General features: G+C 37.3%; 1 protein-coding gene across 1 annotated transcript in view; it reads right to left on the minus strand.

Moving 5' to 3' along the window:
• Positions 1–15644, minus strand: part of ATP10A (ATPase phospholipid transporting 10A (putative)) — a 118833-nt gene that overhangs the window by 31478 nt on the left and 71711 nt on the right. Inside the window, exons 4-7 of the mRNA XM_026854895.1 lie at positions 13657–13763; positions 13420–13551; positions 10356–10489; positions 8555–8807 (exon numbers count right to left, since the gene is read on the minus strand). Coding sequence (XP_026710696.1) covers positions 8555–8807; positions 10356–10489; positions 13420–13551; positions 13657–13763 — 626 coding nt within the window. The remainder of the gene's footprint in view (positions 1–8554; positions 8808–10355; positions 10490–13419; positions 13552–13656; positions 13764–15644) is intronic.

Below are 15644 nucleotides of genomic sequence, written 5' to 3' on the forward strand. Positions count from 1 at the left end.
CCCCAGTTCCCTCAGCCGCTCCTCATATGACATGTGCTCCAGAGCCTTCACCAGCTTCATTGCCCTTCTTTGGATATGCTCTAGTAATTCAATGTCCTTGCACTGATCCAGGCTCTCGATCAAAATGCAAGCCAGGTTGCTCACTGTTCCCCCCCCAGCATCCCAGTTTCCTTCCAAAGGAAATCCAGGCATGAGAGGAACGAAAGAGCCATGTGGACATCTGCTGTGGTTTAACTTTAGTCAGCAACCCAGCACCACACAGCTGCTTGCTCATGCCTCCTCCCTCCCAGTGGGATGGGGAGGTGGATCGGAAAAAAAGTTAAAACTTGTAGGTTGAGATAAGAACGGTTTAATAATAAATATAAAAATAACAATAACAAAAAATATAATCATTGTAATGAAAAGAAAAATATATTTTTTTTAAAAAAAGAGAAAATAAACCCCAAGAACAGACAAGTGATGCATAATGCAACTGCTGACCACCCGCTGACCAATGCCCAAGCAGCAATCTGCCCCCAGCCAACTCCCCCCAGTTTATGTACTGAGCATGAAGTCCTATGGTATGGAATATCGCTTTAGCTAGTTCAGGTCAGCTGTCCTGACCAGGCTTCCCCTAGCTACTTGTGCACCTCCCTGCTGGTAGAGCATGAGAAACTGAAAAGTCCTTAACTTAAGACAAGCGCTACTTAGCAACAACTAAAACATCAGTGTGTTATCAACATTATTCTCACACTAAATCCAAAACCCAGCACTATACCAGCTACTAGGAAGAAAATTAACTCTATACCAGCCGAAATCAGGACAGATTCATAGTGTGTCACTTTACGAGGATGCCTCAAATACCAGAATGGAGCACCACACTGAAAGACCTTTGTCCTTCTCTGCACTGAAGAGGTATGAAGGACCGCACAGGCTGGGATGAGGACTGTCAAGGGTAGGGACCATCCTGACAGTGCAAGCTCTGCCTTAATTATTTCTGCAGTTTCCTGGTTCTAAGCTGCAAACCCCAGGTTGAAAAACCACTGCTCAAGATGTCACACCAGTAAGGTTTTCTGCACTTTACCAACGTTCAAGATTTAAGTCAATCATAAGAAGCACATTTTTGTGCTTTATCTTCACTAAGGCTCTCAGCAGCAAACCCAGTCTCAAGCAGAGTTGGTGTGACATGTGGACACCCAGCCTCTCCACAGAAAGAGCATAAGAAAAGATTGGATTTGCGGTACGGAAAATCTTCCTCACTGTGGATTTGGGCATTTGAACATTATACAGACCGAATGCTGCACTTCCCATAAGGAGTGGCTACAATTACTCTTTTCAGCTTCACAAAATGTGCTACCCAGTTGGTCCAGCTCCCTTCTCAGCACAGTTTTTTAAAAAAGGACACTTTTTCTTAAGTATCATACCTAATGTAAGCTTCTGCTCTGAAAATACAACTTGAAATACATGACTCCAAAGACCCTGAACTGATTATCATTTCATTCCATATATAAAACCTCTATGGTTAAGCAGAGAATGCGTTTCATGCACCATGCAGTTATGCTTGTATACCATAACTCTGTATTCTTCATTGCTCTTTCTTCTTTCTTACATTACATATAAAAATATTTTGTTTATTCAGCATAGTAAAAGCTGTTTCCTAATGTAGCACTCAGCTTATTTGTTAGTATACCAATAGTGCAGTCTTTTCTATAATAGTTATTCAATGAGCTATCTCTTGCTCTCTATACAGGTTTTCATTGTAGCACATTCATTTAATTGTTCCTGCCACTGAGGAAACAGGAGAAAAAGAAGTAGATACGAGACTAGAATCTCATTAACGAAGTCAAATGTAATTCTTTTCATACAAATGGTGTTATTTCAGTTTATACCAAGGTAAGCTTAATAATAAACAACAGGTCTTAGCACCTTTCAACACTTTCTCAAGTGCAGTCTTACATATTATGCAGCAAGAATTAAGAATTCCAAAGAAATAATGAAACGAAGTTCAATCGTTATGTTATAGCTAAGGTTCACAGTGCTTCAGTTGTGCAAAGAGTGCTTCTCTGGGAACACACTGTTCTCTCCACCCACTCAGCCCTCTACCATGCAGAACCTTTTCCTGTGAACATTATAACCTGAAAGACATTGTTGTGGGATGGTTTTCAGTTTCAGCACTGAAATTTGATGGCCTTGATCTTTTGTCTGATAGAGAGTTGTTATTAAGGGCAAACACACAAACAACTTTGAGAAATACAGCAATTCAATTCATGAAAGTAAAATTTCACTATCTTCTACTTTATTTGATATTTACAGCACAAAGAAGAAACAATAATTAATACTTATTCCATGAACTCTCTTCCATCTTTTAGAAGACAAGAGTAAACTAGCAATAAAACCCCTGTAGTAGCTGCTAAGTACTTTAAGAGATATTATTTTATTTTAAAAACCCTTTTATTTAATTATTTTTTGGTTTTGCTCATTTTTGTTTTAACTTCCATGCTATCTATGCTCTGTGATAAGGCATCCATTTTGCAGGCTGACAGTCATACTGTTGCCACAGAGCTAATGTTCCACTAACTAGAAAAGTGGGATCAGGAAACTCTAAAGAACTTCCCTTTGAGCAGAATAAAACTGCAGACCTCCTAAACCAGAATAATTCATCTGTCAGTGTGTGGGCCCCGATTTTATCATGGGATAATTCCATTTTCCCCCAAATCATTGAATAAGGCTGTTACTGAACTATAATGAGGTTAATATAGATGTGCAGTATTTAGTCACGCCACCACATCACCCTATTTCCTTATTATTTTATGAGTGCAAGCTTATTTCACTTTGAACTGCACTCTAGTGTCTATATAACGAGTTTGTAGAGCAGCTAGCATGCTATAAATTTGTACGTGTGTTAACATAATCTTAATTTACTTTGTAGGATCTTCCCCATAAGAACAAAACACCAAGATTTTCCTTCCTCTCCCCTTTTGGCACCCCTAGGGGCTTAAAATGAATAACCTTAAGTCCTACATTAAGAGCTCTTTACTTCACTTAGAAATGGAAATAATTTGTACTTCTCTGGAGATTTTCCAGCGCAATTGTGAGTGTGGGTATATGATTCGAAAAAAGTATTACCTATCTCTAAATATGAATTATTCTGTCTCTATAGGATTAAAAATGGGGCACTCCCAATGTACTGAGTTTTACATCTGCTGGCACTGGTTCTCTCCTCAGTTACCAATTAATTTTTTTCAAAAAGTAATAACAAATGTAAAGAGAAACTACAAATAAGCTACACAGAGTGCCTGAAGCACCCAGTGCTGCTAAAGTTTTTGATCCTCCTGGGGAAGGCCTAAAAGAACTATTCTGATTTCTGAAGATTGTCAGATTGTAAAGGCTGGAGACAAAAAGTCCCTCTGGAAGCAACAGCCACATTTATGGAAAAGGTTTTATTGATTTTTATGCCTTTTTTTTTTTAAAAAAAGAATCTGATTCTCCAATGTGGCTGGAATGTGCAGTCTATGTTCTCTTTACATACAAAAAGAGTCAGAAAGTTCCCTACAGAACAGCCCAGCAAACTGAGATATTTTTTTAATACAATGCACTTTCCTATGAAAAGTAGTTACTGGCCGATCTTCAGCAAGAAAAATTAGAAAGCGGAAAGAAACTCCTTCCTTAGATTCAGTATGAAGAAACTTTGCTGGGCAATCACTGAGATTTTCATCATCTGCCTTCACCCCCCTAAACTTCTCTTATTCTTATGCCATCTAGAGGTTTTTCAACAGTCATTGAAAGGAAGGGGGTGGAATGCAAAGAATGAACAATTCAGATTTTTCAGATTTGTGTGGTTGCATTCGTGGAGATTCAGTTCGTGTTTTGTCAGAAGTTCCATACAATGAGTGGCTAAAACTAGAAAAACAGAGATCACACCCCATAGACAAGAGAGATTAATTCATCAGTTGGAAAAAAACTGGGACAAATGTCAGGCCAAGAACATCTGGTTGTAGCTAAATCATATAATGACTTTCAGAAGCACAGTCATCTTTTGGGCATCTCTGGGATTAGCAGACAATCTTAGGGCATGAGCAGTTCTAAGAATCATTAGAAGCTGTCTACTAGCCTGAAGGGAAGAGCTATGGTATGGCAATGTAATTTAACATACAGGAAACAATTCAATTTTTTTATGTGCTAACACTCTTTTGGGCTAGGAGGAGATACTGACTCAAAGAATAATTCTGGGATTTAACCATAGTGTCAATGAGCATTCCATAAATGCCCAGGACATTTATGAATGGGACAATCATCTTCCACTTGGAGTGGTCCATGGCATACCCTTCTCCTGAATTAACACTCTGCAAATCAAGAGCCTTTGAAAGAAACAACAGAACAGATTTAAGAGTGCAGATCATATAGATGTCAGGTGGGAATTCTCTTCATCTGTATTTAGAGTTCTAAACCATGGAGAAATAGGCACATATTTGATAACATACATACATGTCTAAACCAAGTCTGATGAATTACATCCTGCAAATGCTTGATTTTTTCCAGTAAATGTAAAGTCACTAGATGACTCTCCTCCATAAAAATACCTACAATTAGGTAACAAGAATCTCACCCCTATCAACACAGTCTCTTACAGGGCCCAGATGGGCAGAGCAAATTCCTATAGTTTGATCCCAATCAGTGCATAATCCATCACCAAAATATTATAGGTGACCTCAATGATGAACATTTGACCGAGCTTGTATCACAGAACTATTGCTGAGTTAACACTCACACTTTCCCTCACAGCCTTCACAAGTGTTCCTGGATTCCTCTTTGGTGCTAAACTCTCGCATAGCAGTACAAATGAATAATACTTTGTACTACCTCCAGTTGGACAAGAGATTCTGTCCCATGCTGGTGAAATTTATTGGCCTCTATTATTCATGTTTTTGTCACTTCTTGTCTAGACTAAAACAATGCAATACCCCTGGGTGTAGTGCCATCAGCCTCATAAGAAACTTAGAGCTAATAGAGAATTCTGGAGGAAAATGATTTCTAAAGCAAATCCATATGAAGACTGCCCCTTGTTCCCTATACTATCTAAAAAAAGTATGAAGTCTTGTTCAGGGTTTCAGTTTTTATTTTAGGAACATTTAATTGCTTCAACCTTGCCTAAGGTCCACATAAGCCTCAGTGACAAAACCCATGACTAACATGTTCACATCTGATGCAAAACAGAACTCTCCTTCGTAATCATAAAGCTCACCTTTCACATGAGGAATTTACATGGCTTTGTGGAACAAATTTCCAAAGAAAATAAGGGTAACTCCCACCTCTCAAGAAAAAGACATGCTGCCTCAAATATACCAAAACTAACACAGTGTAGTGTATACCTTATAAGGAGTCCCCAAACCCAAACAAATTGTGCACTGCACACACAGGGAGAGCAAGAAGGGGAAAGACCAAGCTGCACATAAGTAAAGTCACACACATTGCTTAATGCACTACTGGAAGGAACTCAGATATGGTGATGACAAAGGGAGTATAACAATCCCTGTAGATCAGAAAAGAATGGGATAACTCCTAATAACAAGAAATTTTAGGGACACAAGCTTATAATGCAGCATAGAAAAAATGTTTGAAGGCTATGGACAAAATGTTGACTGAGTAATTGACAGATATGCAGCAGTCCTATACTATGCAGAAAAAATGCTTCAAAAGAAAATTAAAGTTCCAAAGTGAGGAAATTTCAGACCTCAGTCTGCTACTGTAGGCATAACTTTCCCTCTCTTGTGTACTCATGGCTGAGCCCCAGAATATAGGGCCTTTAGATGACTTCAGAGGAAAATTTGCCAGAACTTAATAGCATGGGAAAAAAGTGTGTTACATCTTATGCTAATTCTTGGATATGGCTGAGTGGAGTTGTTCTGACTGAAATTTCTCACCCAGAATTCATGCCTGAGATGAACATCTGGCATGGAAAACTTGAATCAAATAGTTAAAAGTTTTGTGAAACTATCCATAACTGAAAACAGGATCCTATCATGAGAAGGGTCAAACAACTGGAATAACAGGCACTGCTACCCAGCCAAGTAGAATAATAAACTTAGGCCAAATAGCTCAGAACAAGGATATTTCCATCCTGAGATATCTGGTTTCACAGCAGAAGATGACCTGTTACCTTCAGCTTTTGAATCTTGACCTGTGAACAACAATTTTAAATTAATTTCTTCATCTACAGTGCTACTCTGAGTTTGATTCCAAGTAACAAACCACTATGCCTGAAAAATTACTCAGGTAAGTGAAGAAAGACACAGATTATCTTTGAAATAGGTAAGAAAAGGCAAATGCATTTTACTTGGTGTTCTTGCATATATGGCAGCCTCAGATAATTTGCCAAGTGAAAGATACTAGAATTTTATTACTCACAAAATCTTCAGCAAAACCTGAGATGCAGAGCAGGATGGCATCAGTTATAACATATGCCCCAAAACCTCAAAGGGGAATTCAGGTACTCTGGTATAAGACACAAAAAAGTGGCTGACACATCATTTGTAAGTAATCACACTGCAATTAAATGTTGTTGATGCACCCCGTAAAACCAGAAGGAGCTGTGATAGACATTTTACCACATCTAAACAAAAAGGTTTCAGCAGCAGTAAAGATAAGAGATGGTTAGACAATCAGACTGGAGAATAGAGCTAACAAAAGACTTGAATGAATAACAGTTTTTATTGTGTTATTAATCCTGATTATAGGGAACAAAATCAATAGAAATTATCACGATTTATATATATAATGACAGAGAAAGACCTATTTTCTGTAGAGAAGAAAAAAAAAGAATAAATTACTGTGTATAAAATATTGTGTATAAAATCTGTGTCAGTTTAAAAATTATATTTGTCAGAAATTTTATAATGACTGGAGCTACAAGAAAGCCCAAATATATCCATATGTGAAAAGAATGAGTTTATTTTCCGTATTTATTTGACACTTCTGTTTGTTGTGAAATTCACTCTGCTTTCATTAACATATATATTGTAATCTGAAATCATAAGAGGAAAGCATGCACAAACTTAGATTTCTGTTAAATACATTACATTTGAAGAAAAAAGATCTGAATCTCAATACTCAAATTCAGGAGCCTGAGGCTCCTGAACTCAGCTCAGCCTACATATTAGCTGATGATACCAAGCTCATAAAAACACTTTTTCTGCACTGTTTTAGTTGGCAGTACCATCATCATTCCTGCAAGGAACAGAGTACACTCTAAAATTAATATAAACAAGCAAATGATCAATGGCAAAGAAGAGGAAAAAAGAATAAGAGTGTCACAAGCAGAACTAGGAGTCCAGAAACACACTCTTAATCCTAATTCTTCTCTTTCTTACCTACAGTACAGAAGTAGGAAGTCACAGCTTCTCCCTGTTTAAGTTCCTTCTGTAAACACTGAGACACTAACACTACCCAAACACCTACATTCTTGAAAAAGAGAGCCTTAAATGTAGGTCTCATTATTACTTTAAAGTAGGAAAGAAGAAGAACAATCCTTGCCTAATTCAAAACTTCAAAATATCTTTTTCTAATTCAGAACCTTATGAACTCTGTAAAGCATGTTTTAGATTTTCCAATCTCTTTAGATTATTTCTCTTATTCTGTATTTTATTCGTAAACTGAACTTCTGTAATGGTCTTTGAGAGAACTTTCTAAGCTGTCATCTTTATACGTTATGTAGATTAAGAAACTTACTTTTTGCAAATAGGAATGCAGTACTGTAGCTATTTATTTTCCTGCATACAGAGTATGATTTGAACAGTTAAGATCTATTATGTCAAAACTGATAACAAGATGTTAGAGGAAAATAACTCAAATGACAAACAAATCACAAACCAGGAAATCATAATTTTAAAAGGCTGCTGAGATGACACAGGGATGACAACTCTCACCTTCCTTTGTGACAAAGAGTGACTTTTTAGTGTTTCAAGAACCTGATACTTGGGGATATTCTCTCAACTGCAGTGTTCATACAGCAGTGAAGATACCTTAACACAGACACCTGTCAGACAGGAGCACTGAAAAGAATCTGACAAAAGTAACATAAAATATGCTATTAGATCAGATTACGTTTCTTGTTAATATGAAAACCAGCAGCTTTGTTTACATTTATTTCTCAGCACAAAAGGGTAATCTCATTGCAGGTATTCAATCAGACAATAACCTGTCTGTATGCTTAAAACTGGTATTTTACGTAACATACTTCAAACACCAAACAATTGTGATACCAACAGAACTATTCAATTTGCTTAAATTAGCCATGTGCTCAAGTGCTTTACTGTATCAGGAGCTAAAGACAGTACTTTAAGCTTTAATTGTCTTGACAACATACTGTAGATGCTACAGAACACTTTGATAAGACTGTCATTACTATCTGAACAAACCCATCAAATTCTACTAGTCTGAAAACAGCTATTTCGGAGTTTGCTGAGTGCATACATGCAATTTCTTTTTTCTTTTTGATTTAAGATTACAGTAATTCTTGAATCTACTTCAGACTGCCTGAAGTACAACTGTTAGATAGAACACAAGAACATGAGCTCACCATTGTCATCATGGGAATACTCTATTCCAGAAACAGTGCATCTTCGGAAAACCATCTTGTTTTCAGTAAGTGTCCCAGTCTTGTCTGAAAAGATAAACTGCACCTGACCTAAATCCTCTGTGATATTTAAGGCTCGGCATTGCAGCTGAGAGTCTGTTTCTTCATCATATAAATCTTTATCTTGATGAATAAAGTACACTTGGCAGATTTTAACTATTTCAATGGATACATACAAAGAAATTGGAATCATAACCTAGAATACACAAAAAGAAAGAGAATTAGAAGAAAATAGATGCAAGGATACAATGTATTAGTAAAATCCAGATAACTTGGTACTAGACTAGAACATAAAGAGGCTATGTACTTTAATCATCTACTGTAAAGCTATTACCACATTTGAAAAGAGTTTATTTACTCTGTTAGATGAGGAAAACCTATGGTGAACTGCATATTGAAATGCATTATTATGGCTAGAAGGGTGATTATCAAAACTTGTAGAGAAGCAAATCTTTTTTAGGATAATAAGGTGAACTTGAAACTAGCTGGGAAAGGAAAAGAAAAAACCAAAACAACCCAAAACAGACGGTACAGTCAGAGTCCTGTAAATGTGAAAGAATGGGATAAATTTATTCTGCATAAATAATAGACTATTTACACATTCACTTTGCAGGAATGTGAGAAACAAAGTGAGAAATGTTAACCCTTCCACAGGGACAATCTTTTTGGCCTTGGCTTTTGCACTGGAGATTATCTGAATGAAGAACAATTTTATAATTGCTGAAGGAAGAGATGTGAGAAGTTTCTCCAGAAAAGATTTTCAACTGTTTTCTGAGGATTGTCAAAACTCCACAAAATACCTAATTTGTACCTGAATTTTTCTCTGCAGATGTTTTTCAGGGCAGAAATCCCTGATCGTATAGACTGTATACATCATTTAGCTTGCTGAGTTAGATATGAGGGATAAATTACAGCACGTATATAAGTGGAAAATGTGGTTATTTAAACAAAAAGTACAGTTAAAGGTTGGTGAATTTTTTTAACCAATATCACAACCCAATACTTTAGAATAAAAAGTAATTTAACATACTTTTTCAGTCATTTTTACAAAGGTGTTGCTGCCTCCAGCAATACAACCTCCTCTAGTGTCCCACTCAGCATACCTCCACAAGTCCCAGTGACATGGGTCTGTTACTTCTCTTAGCTTACCACTACCTGAATTCACCATTCAATAAACTTCTCTTCAAAACCAAAAAACTTTTAACAAGAGTTTGTTATAGATATGGAGTTGTTAAGAGCACTATCTTTGGAAAGCAGTTAAAAATGTATACAACTTATATTCATACTAGAACACGACACAGAGACACACCCACAGTCTTTGAGGTGTTGGTCCACAGTCAGTGGATAGGAAGCATAAAGCTTGTTTTCTCCCAGCAGGGCCCATTGCATCCTATCTCTTCCTACTTGTTTAACATAAAATAAAATACTTGATTCTTTTGGGGAAGGTTCTCAGACAATTATCTTCTCCAATGCCAAGAGATCTGACAGCTTATGTGCATCAGTTTGTTTATTTTTCAGAGACATTACCATCTTTTTGTCACTGGGTAGACCACTTCTTTTATTTAACTTTCTGGTTATATATTATCAAATTCCCTACAGTTAAAATTTAATTTTGAAGTGACTAAATGTACTTCAGTGCTTGATTAGCTTCTGACATGACTTAGTGATAGAAGGGGTACTGCACATTTATGGGTTTATTACAGGAAACTATGAACAGAGGTGGCAGCATGTACAACTTGATTACCTGGAAAACTATGATCACTGTCAGAAATAAATATACTGAAGCTAAAACAGGGGACAAATATTTGCCATCAGGCCCTGGAACATCAAAAATTGGTTTCTTCTTCTCACCGTATTGCCATACCCATAGGCCATGACCTGCAGAAAAGTTGAAAGAGAGAAAAACACAAATTAACTCCAAGAAAAAATGCTTATGGTATAAATTTGTTCTTAGAGTTGAGTTACGGAGGAAAGTGGTATTTCTTCTCAACTATTCTTCGTGACTTCTGAAAAAGCCCCCAAAATAATGGGGTTTTGTGCCCTGGGATTTGGGGTTTGAGAAGGGGTTTGTCTGTCCTTAATGACAGCATGCAAGAGTCATTTCACATAACTTTATCCAACAGAAGTGAGCTGACTAGTCTAAATTAGTAGTTTAGGATCTTTCTGTAATCAGCAGAGAAACTAGACTTCTTCAGAAAGTGAATGATTTCAGTGATACTTGATGTGATAAAATGAAAGAACTCAACTGACTGTATTAGGTATATCACTAGCCAACTATCACTAAACTAGTTTCAGCTGGATAAAGTTGAAGAGACTTTAATCTTTCTGTGTGAATCTTACCCACTACATCTACAGAATTAATGAAATAACAGTATCAGCAGAGTCAACAGCATAGAAGCTGAGGAACTAAGAACAGAAGAAATTCTAAGCCTTGCTCAAAATGTTTTTTTAATTGATTGTGCTGATAACTGAATAAAGATGAGGTTAGGTTTTGGGGTTTTTTTTTGAAAATGACTTTCTTGTTAAAGAGACAGAAAGTTGCCTTTCTAAGTATAGTGCTAGGATTTGCAGTCCTAAAAGACCTAAAATGGTATCATAGAATAGTTTGGGTTAGAAGGGACCTTAAAGATCATATAGTTCCAACCCCCCTGCCATGGGCAGGGGCATCTTCCACTAGATCAGGTTGCTCAAAGCCCCATCCAACCTGGCCTTGAACACTTCCAGGGAGGGGGCAGCCACAACTTTTTTGGGCAACCTGTTCCAGTGCCTGATCCCTCACAGTAAAGAGTTTCTTCCTTATATCTAATCTAAATCTACCCTCCTTCAGTTTAAAACCATTACCCCTTGTCCTATCCCTACACTCCCTGACAAAGAGTCCCTCCCCATCTTTCCTGTTGGCCCCCTTTAAGTACTGGAAGGCTGCTATAAGGTCTTCCCAAAGCCTCTCTTCTCCAGGCTGAACAACTCCAACTCTCTCAGTCTGTCCTCACAGGGGAAGTGCTCCAGCCACCTCATCATCTTTGTGGCCCTCCTCTGGACCTGCTTGAGCAGGTCTATGTCCTTCTTATGCTGGGGGCCCCAGAACTGAACACATGACTCATGTTTTTAAGATTAAATACAAGGAAGAATTCCCCCACAATAAGAAGCATTCAAACTATCTTCACTATATGTCAGAAAAGAAAAAAAAAAAGACAAAGGTCTACTTTAAAAGTGATGTTTTGTAGGCCACATCTGACAAGATCCTTTACATCTTAGTACATAAACCCAGCACTGAACTCTTGAAAAAGAGTACTTAAGCCAAGTGAGCAAATTATTTTGTCCCCATACTACCAATATGAGCATATCACCATACTGATGTCTTTATTGATGTCTACATTGTTATTCTTGACAGCAAGAACTGGAAGCCCCACACTGAAAATTATCTACATGAAGACTTTAGAAATATCCTGACTCAGATTTTCCAAAGAATTAGTTAAGTGTTGTACCACCACTCATACCTCCTTGACAGAAGGTACAATAATTGCCTGACTCTTACAGAACACAGCTTTGCACATCTTGAAGTGCCAGGCACTTCTGTTTTCCAAGGGTTCAAGCAAATTTCTTTCCAGCTGTTTTTGGTTGTTATGACCTCCAGCAGTTTGCTCTGTCCCTCTGCTGCTGGTTTCTAGCCTTGTAGCAGAAGTGACAGAAGGGAAAGCATGTGTGTCACCTATGGTGTGCCACCAACTCCCATTCACCTTTATGCATCTCATGAGTTTCGGCTAAACAGAAGCCACAGCAGAGCGCACCCCACTGCTCTGCTCTGGGGGAAACACCTGAGATGCAGTGGCAGAGGGGACAGCTGCAGGCTGTGACTCCCTGCAATTAAGCCTATCACTGCACTTCAGCCCTGAGGATGGGGCTCCCCAACACTGAGACGCTACAGAAGAGTGTCATGAACTCAGTGGAAACAAATATGATGTCTGATTCACAGCTGGAAATACTAATCTTTAAGAAGCATTTAACAATACCTGGGAAAAGGCACACAGAGATGTATTAAAATGGCATAAGATTGTTATTAAACTACACCATGGTTGTTAGGAAACATTCTGATGTGTATGCCATATGACTCACACACAAACATTACAAAACACACAAATATTAAGGATATGGAATTCATATGCCACATATAAAGAATCATTTTGGGTGCCAAATGTAAAACTCAATTATTTCTCACAAATAAATAGAAAAAAGGCCTGAAGAGCATTAACCTGAACCTCAGAATTTCCTTAAACATTCCAGGAAGTCTTAGAGAATCTCCTGCTTGGATTTATGCAGATTTGGCCTTTTATTTATTTCTTCTGTGTTCAAGCTGCAGCCTTAGGGACAGTGTGTCAATGTTGTACACTGTGCCCTTGATTTAATAACTAGTACTTGGGAATAGCACTGTGCTAATTATGTATATTCTCTGCTCAGAAATTACTTTGTTGACTGATTAATGGGATGTTACACTCTATGACCTGTAATTTTGAGGGGACTACCTATAAGGTGGCTTCTTTTGGACTTGACATTTTTGGATGTTATCAAGGGTAGTAGAACATAAGCCTTCATAACTCTGGTACTAGCAGTGTATATTTGATTGATACTAAGAAGCTGTTTAGATGAGTTTATGTATCAAGACATCTTGATTTCAAAGAGGAAAACACAACAAAAATTAGACAGTATGGAGGCAGCTTTTGGATTTCATGTTTTGGCAGAAACATATGTTTTTGATAAAGCTAAGCCAAGAGATTCTGATACTTAAACTTCAACTTTCACAGAGCACTTACCGATGGCAGAAAACAGACACATGATTAGAAGTATGAGAACACACCAAAGGACATCAGCATTCATCTGTCTTTCAAGCTTACTGCGTTTGTAACGGGGTCCATTATTATTTAACAAAGCTTTGGTCTCATGCCCTGTAGAAGCAATTACATCAAATGATGTCATATAGTTATTTGTTATTATTTCAAGGAAACTGTAAAAAGGTGGTATGCCTCATTAGACAGAAAATTAGCTTTTACCTGCATAGATTACTATTCCTGCAACCTCTTCTGTATTTCTAATGGTACATCCACGTAACAGAAGATTTTCTTTGAACAGTCCATCCTTTTTTCCACTTTTATGTACACTGCAGAAAATTTAAAAACAGAACAAAGCACAGCATGTCAAAACATTAAGCTTGTTAAATCATACTACTCTGTAATATAACAAACCCAGGAAACATCTTCAAAGTTTAAGAAGTTTTGTCAACCTGATGGTGAAATATTTCCTTAGATCTTCCTCCTGGGAAGATTCTCTGGCAGACTTTGAAAACTGAGAATACCTACCCAAGAATCCCAGACATGTAGCAGCCTAGCTGGAGCAGTACGAGTTGCTGTTGGATATACAAATGTATCGGACAAATGCTCACTAGAAATATGCAGGCCAAATCTAGAGCATGTGTGCAGCCTATCTAATGCTTTGAAAATGCATCAGACTTTTTGTGCATGTACAAATTAACTGTGCAGCCATGGTTAATCCAGTCCACCAAAGAGCAGCTGTGTAGTGCATATGATTAACCCACTATTCACATGTTCTTACCAAAGAAATCCTAGAAAGAAATATGGTGAAACTGGGAAAGGACTGTGCTTCAGAAGCAATAATACTACGGAAGATATGCCAAGGATAATATGCATCAGTTCAGTGAAAAAGAGAGGAGAAAAAATTCCATGTGTTCATCAGTGAGAACAAGAGAAATTTCTTTCAGAAGTGTCTCACTGACTCTCTAAGAAAGATGAAATGGCCTGCACCCTGATGATTCCTGTTGTACAGCACCAAAACACATGAGAAAAATGGAACAAAGTAATGTTTCCACTACAACTTATTGTCTGCTGTGTATGGGCTGATTCAAATTTCAGCTGACAGAGAAACAAAGCAACAGTCTTATGAGAATTAAGAGTCATCAGGGAAATGCTAAACAATAATAACAATTAAAAAATAGCATTAGAATGTTTTATTAGGTAAAAAAGACAAAGCAAATAATAATTTAAAACCTCTTCTAAATGAATAAAATTTAGTTTAATCAACTGCAGTATCCCAATGCCTCAGAAAAGATTAAAGCAATGTCTGAAATGCTTAAATGTTCTGCCTTCACTTTCAGAGCATCAAACCGATCACACTTTCAAAGTCTAAAAAATGGACTACAATAAAAAACCAGTAAAAGGTGGGAGTTCAACAGAAATCCTGGAAAACCATATGTGTTATGCTAAATTAACATTGTGCTGTTGCAACATCGAATTTTGTGGCTACCTGGATTTGAGCATTTGAAATCCTATGTCCCCAAAATCTGCAAACGGTCTTAAAATTGTGCCATTATAAAAAGGTGGAGTTCTTTTTATTTCTTTCCAGTTTTCTTCACACCTGGGTTATATCTTCATGCTTTTCTCTGACTGTTAGTATCTTTTCTTTTTCTAAATGAGGACCAAAATTCTAGCTTTAGCACATGCTTCTAGGATCTTGGGCCTGAAGGACTATATCAAATATCCTGTGATATGCAAGAAGAAAATGTGCCCATTGGTCAATCCTTTGTACTCTTCCCCAGTCTAGAAGGGACTACTTGACACATTATGCTGTTATGCTGGTTGTACTATGTAGCCTCTAGTCAATGCTCTTAGTGAGTACAATATACCCATAAATAATATATACATACACATTCATATATATGTATGTATGTATATATATACAGACACATATATACAGTCCTTTTAAGTTCAATATATTATATCCACTTCCTCCTCAAAAATAGAAATTAAAAACATTGGTGTTTCAACAGGTATGCTTAGCTTTTCGCTGTAGGGATGGAGAAAAAAGTGGTGGGTCTGACAGCTGAGGTAGGTGCAGCAATGATAACATCTAACTAGAGACAAGAAAGTAATGGAGAAGGAAAGGAGTAGGTAACATCAAGTTGCGTTTCTGATACAAAAATGAAGGGTTTTTTTTTAATCAGGAGAGAACTTCCCCTGCTCAGTCC

This window comes from Athene cunicularia (genome assembly GCF_003259725.1).
Source record: "Athene cunicularia isolate RWA chromosome 1 unlocalized genomic scaffold, athCun1 chr1_part1, whole genome shotgun sequence".
Lineage (NCBI taxonomy): Eukaryota > Metazoa > Chordata > Aves > Strigiformes > Strigidae > Athene > Athene cunicularia.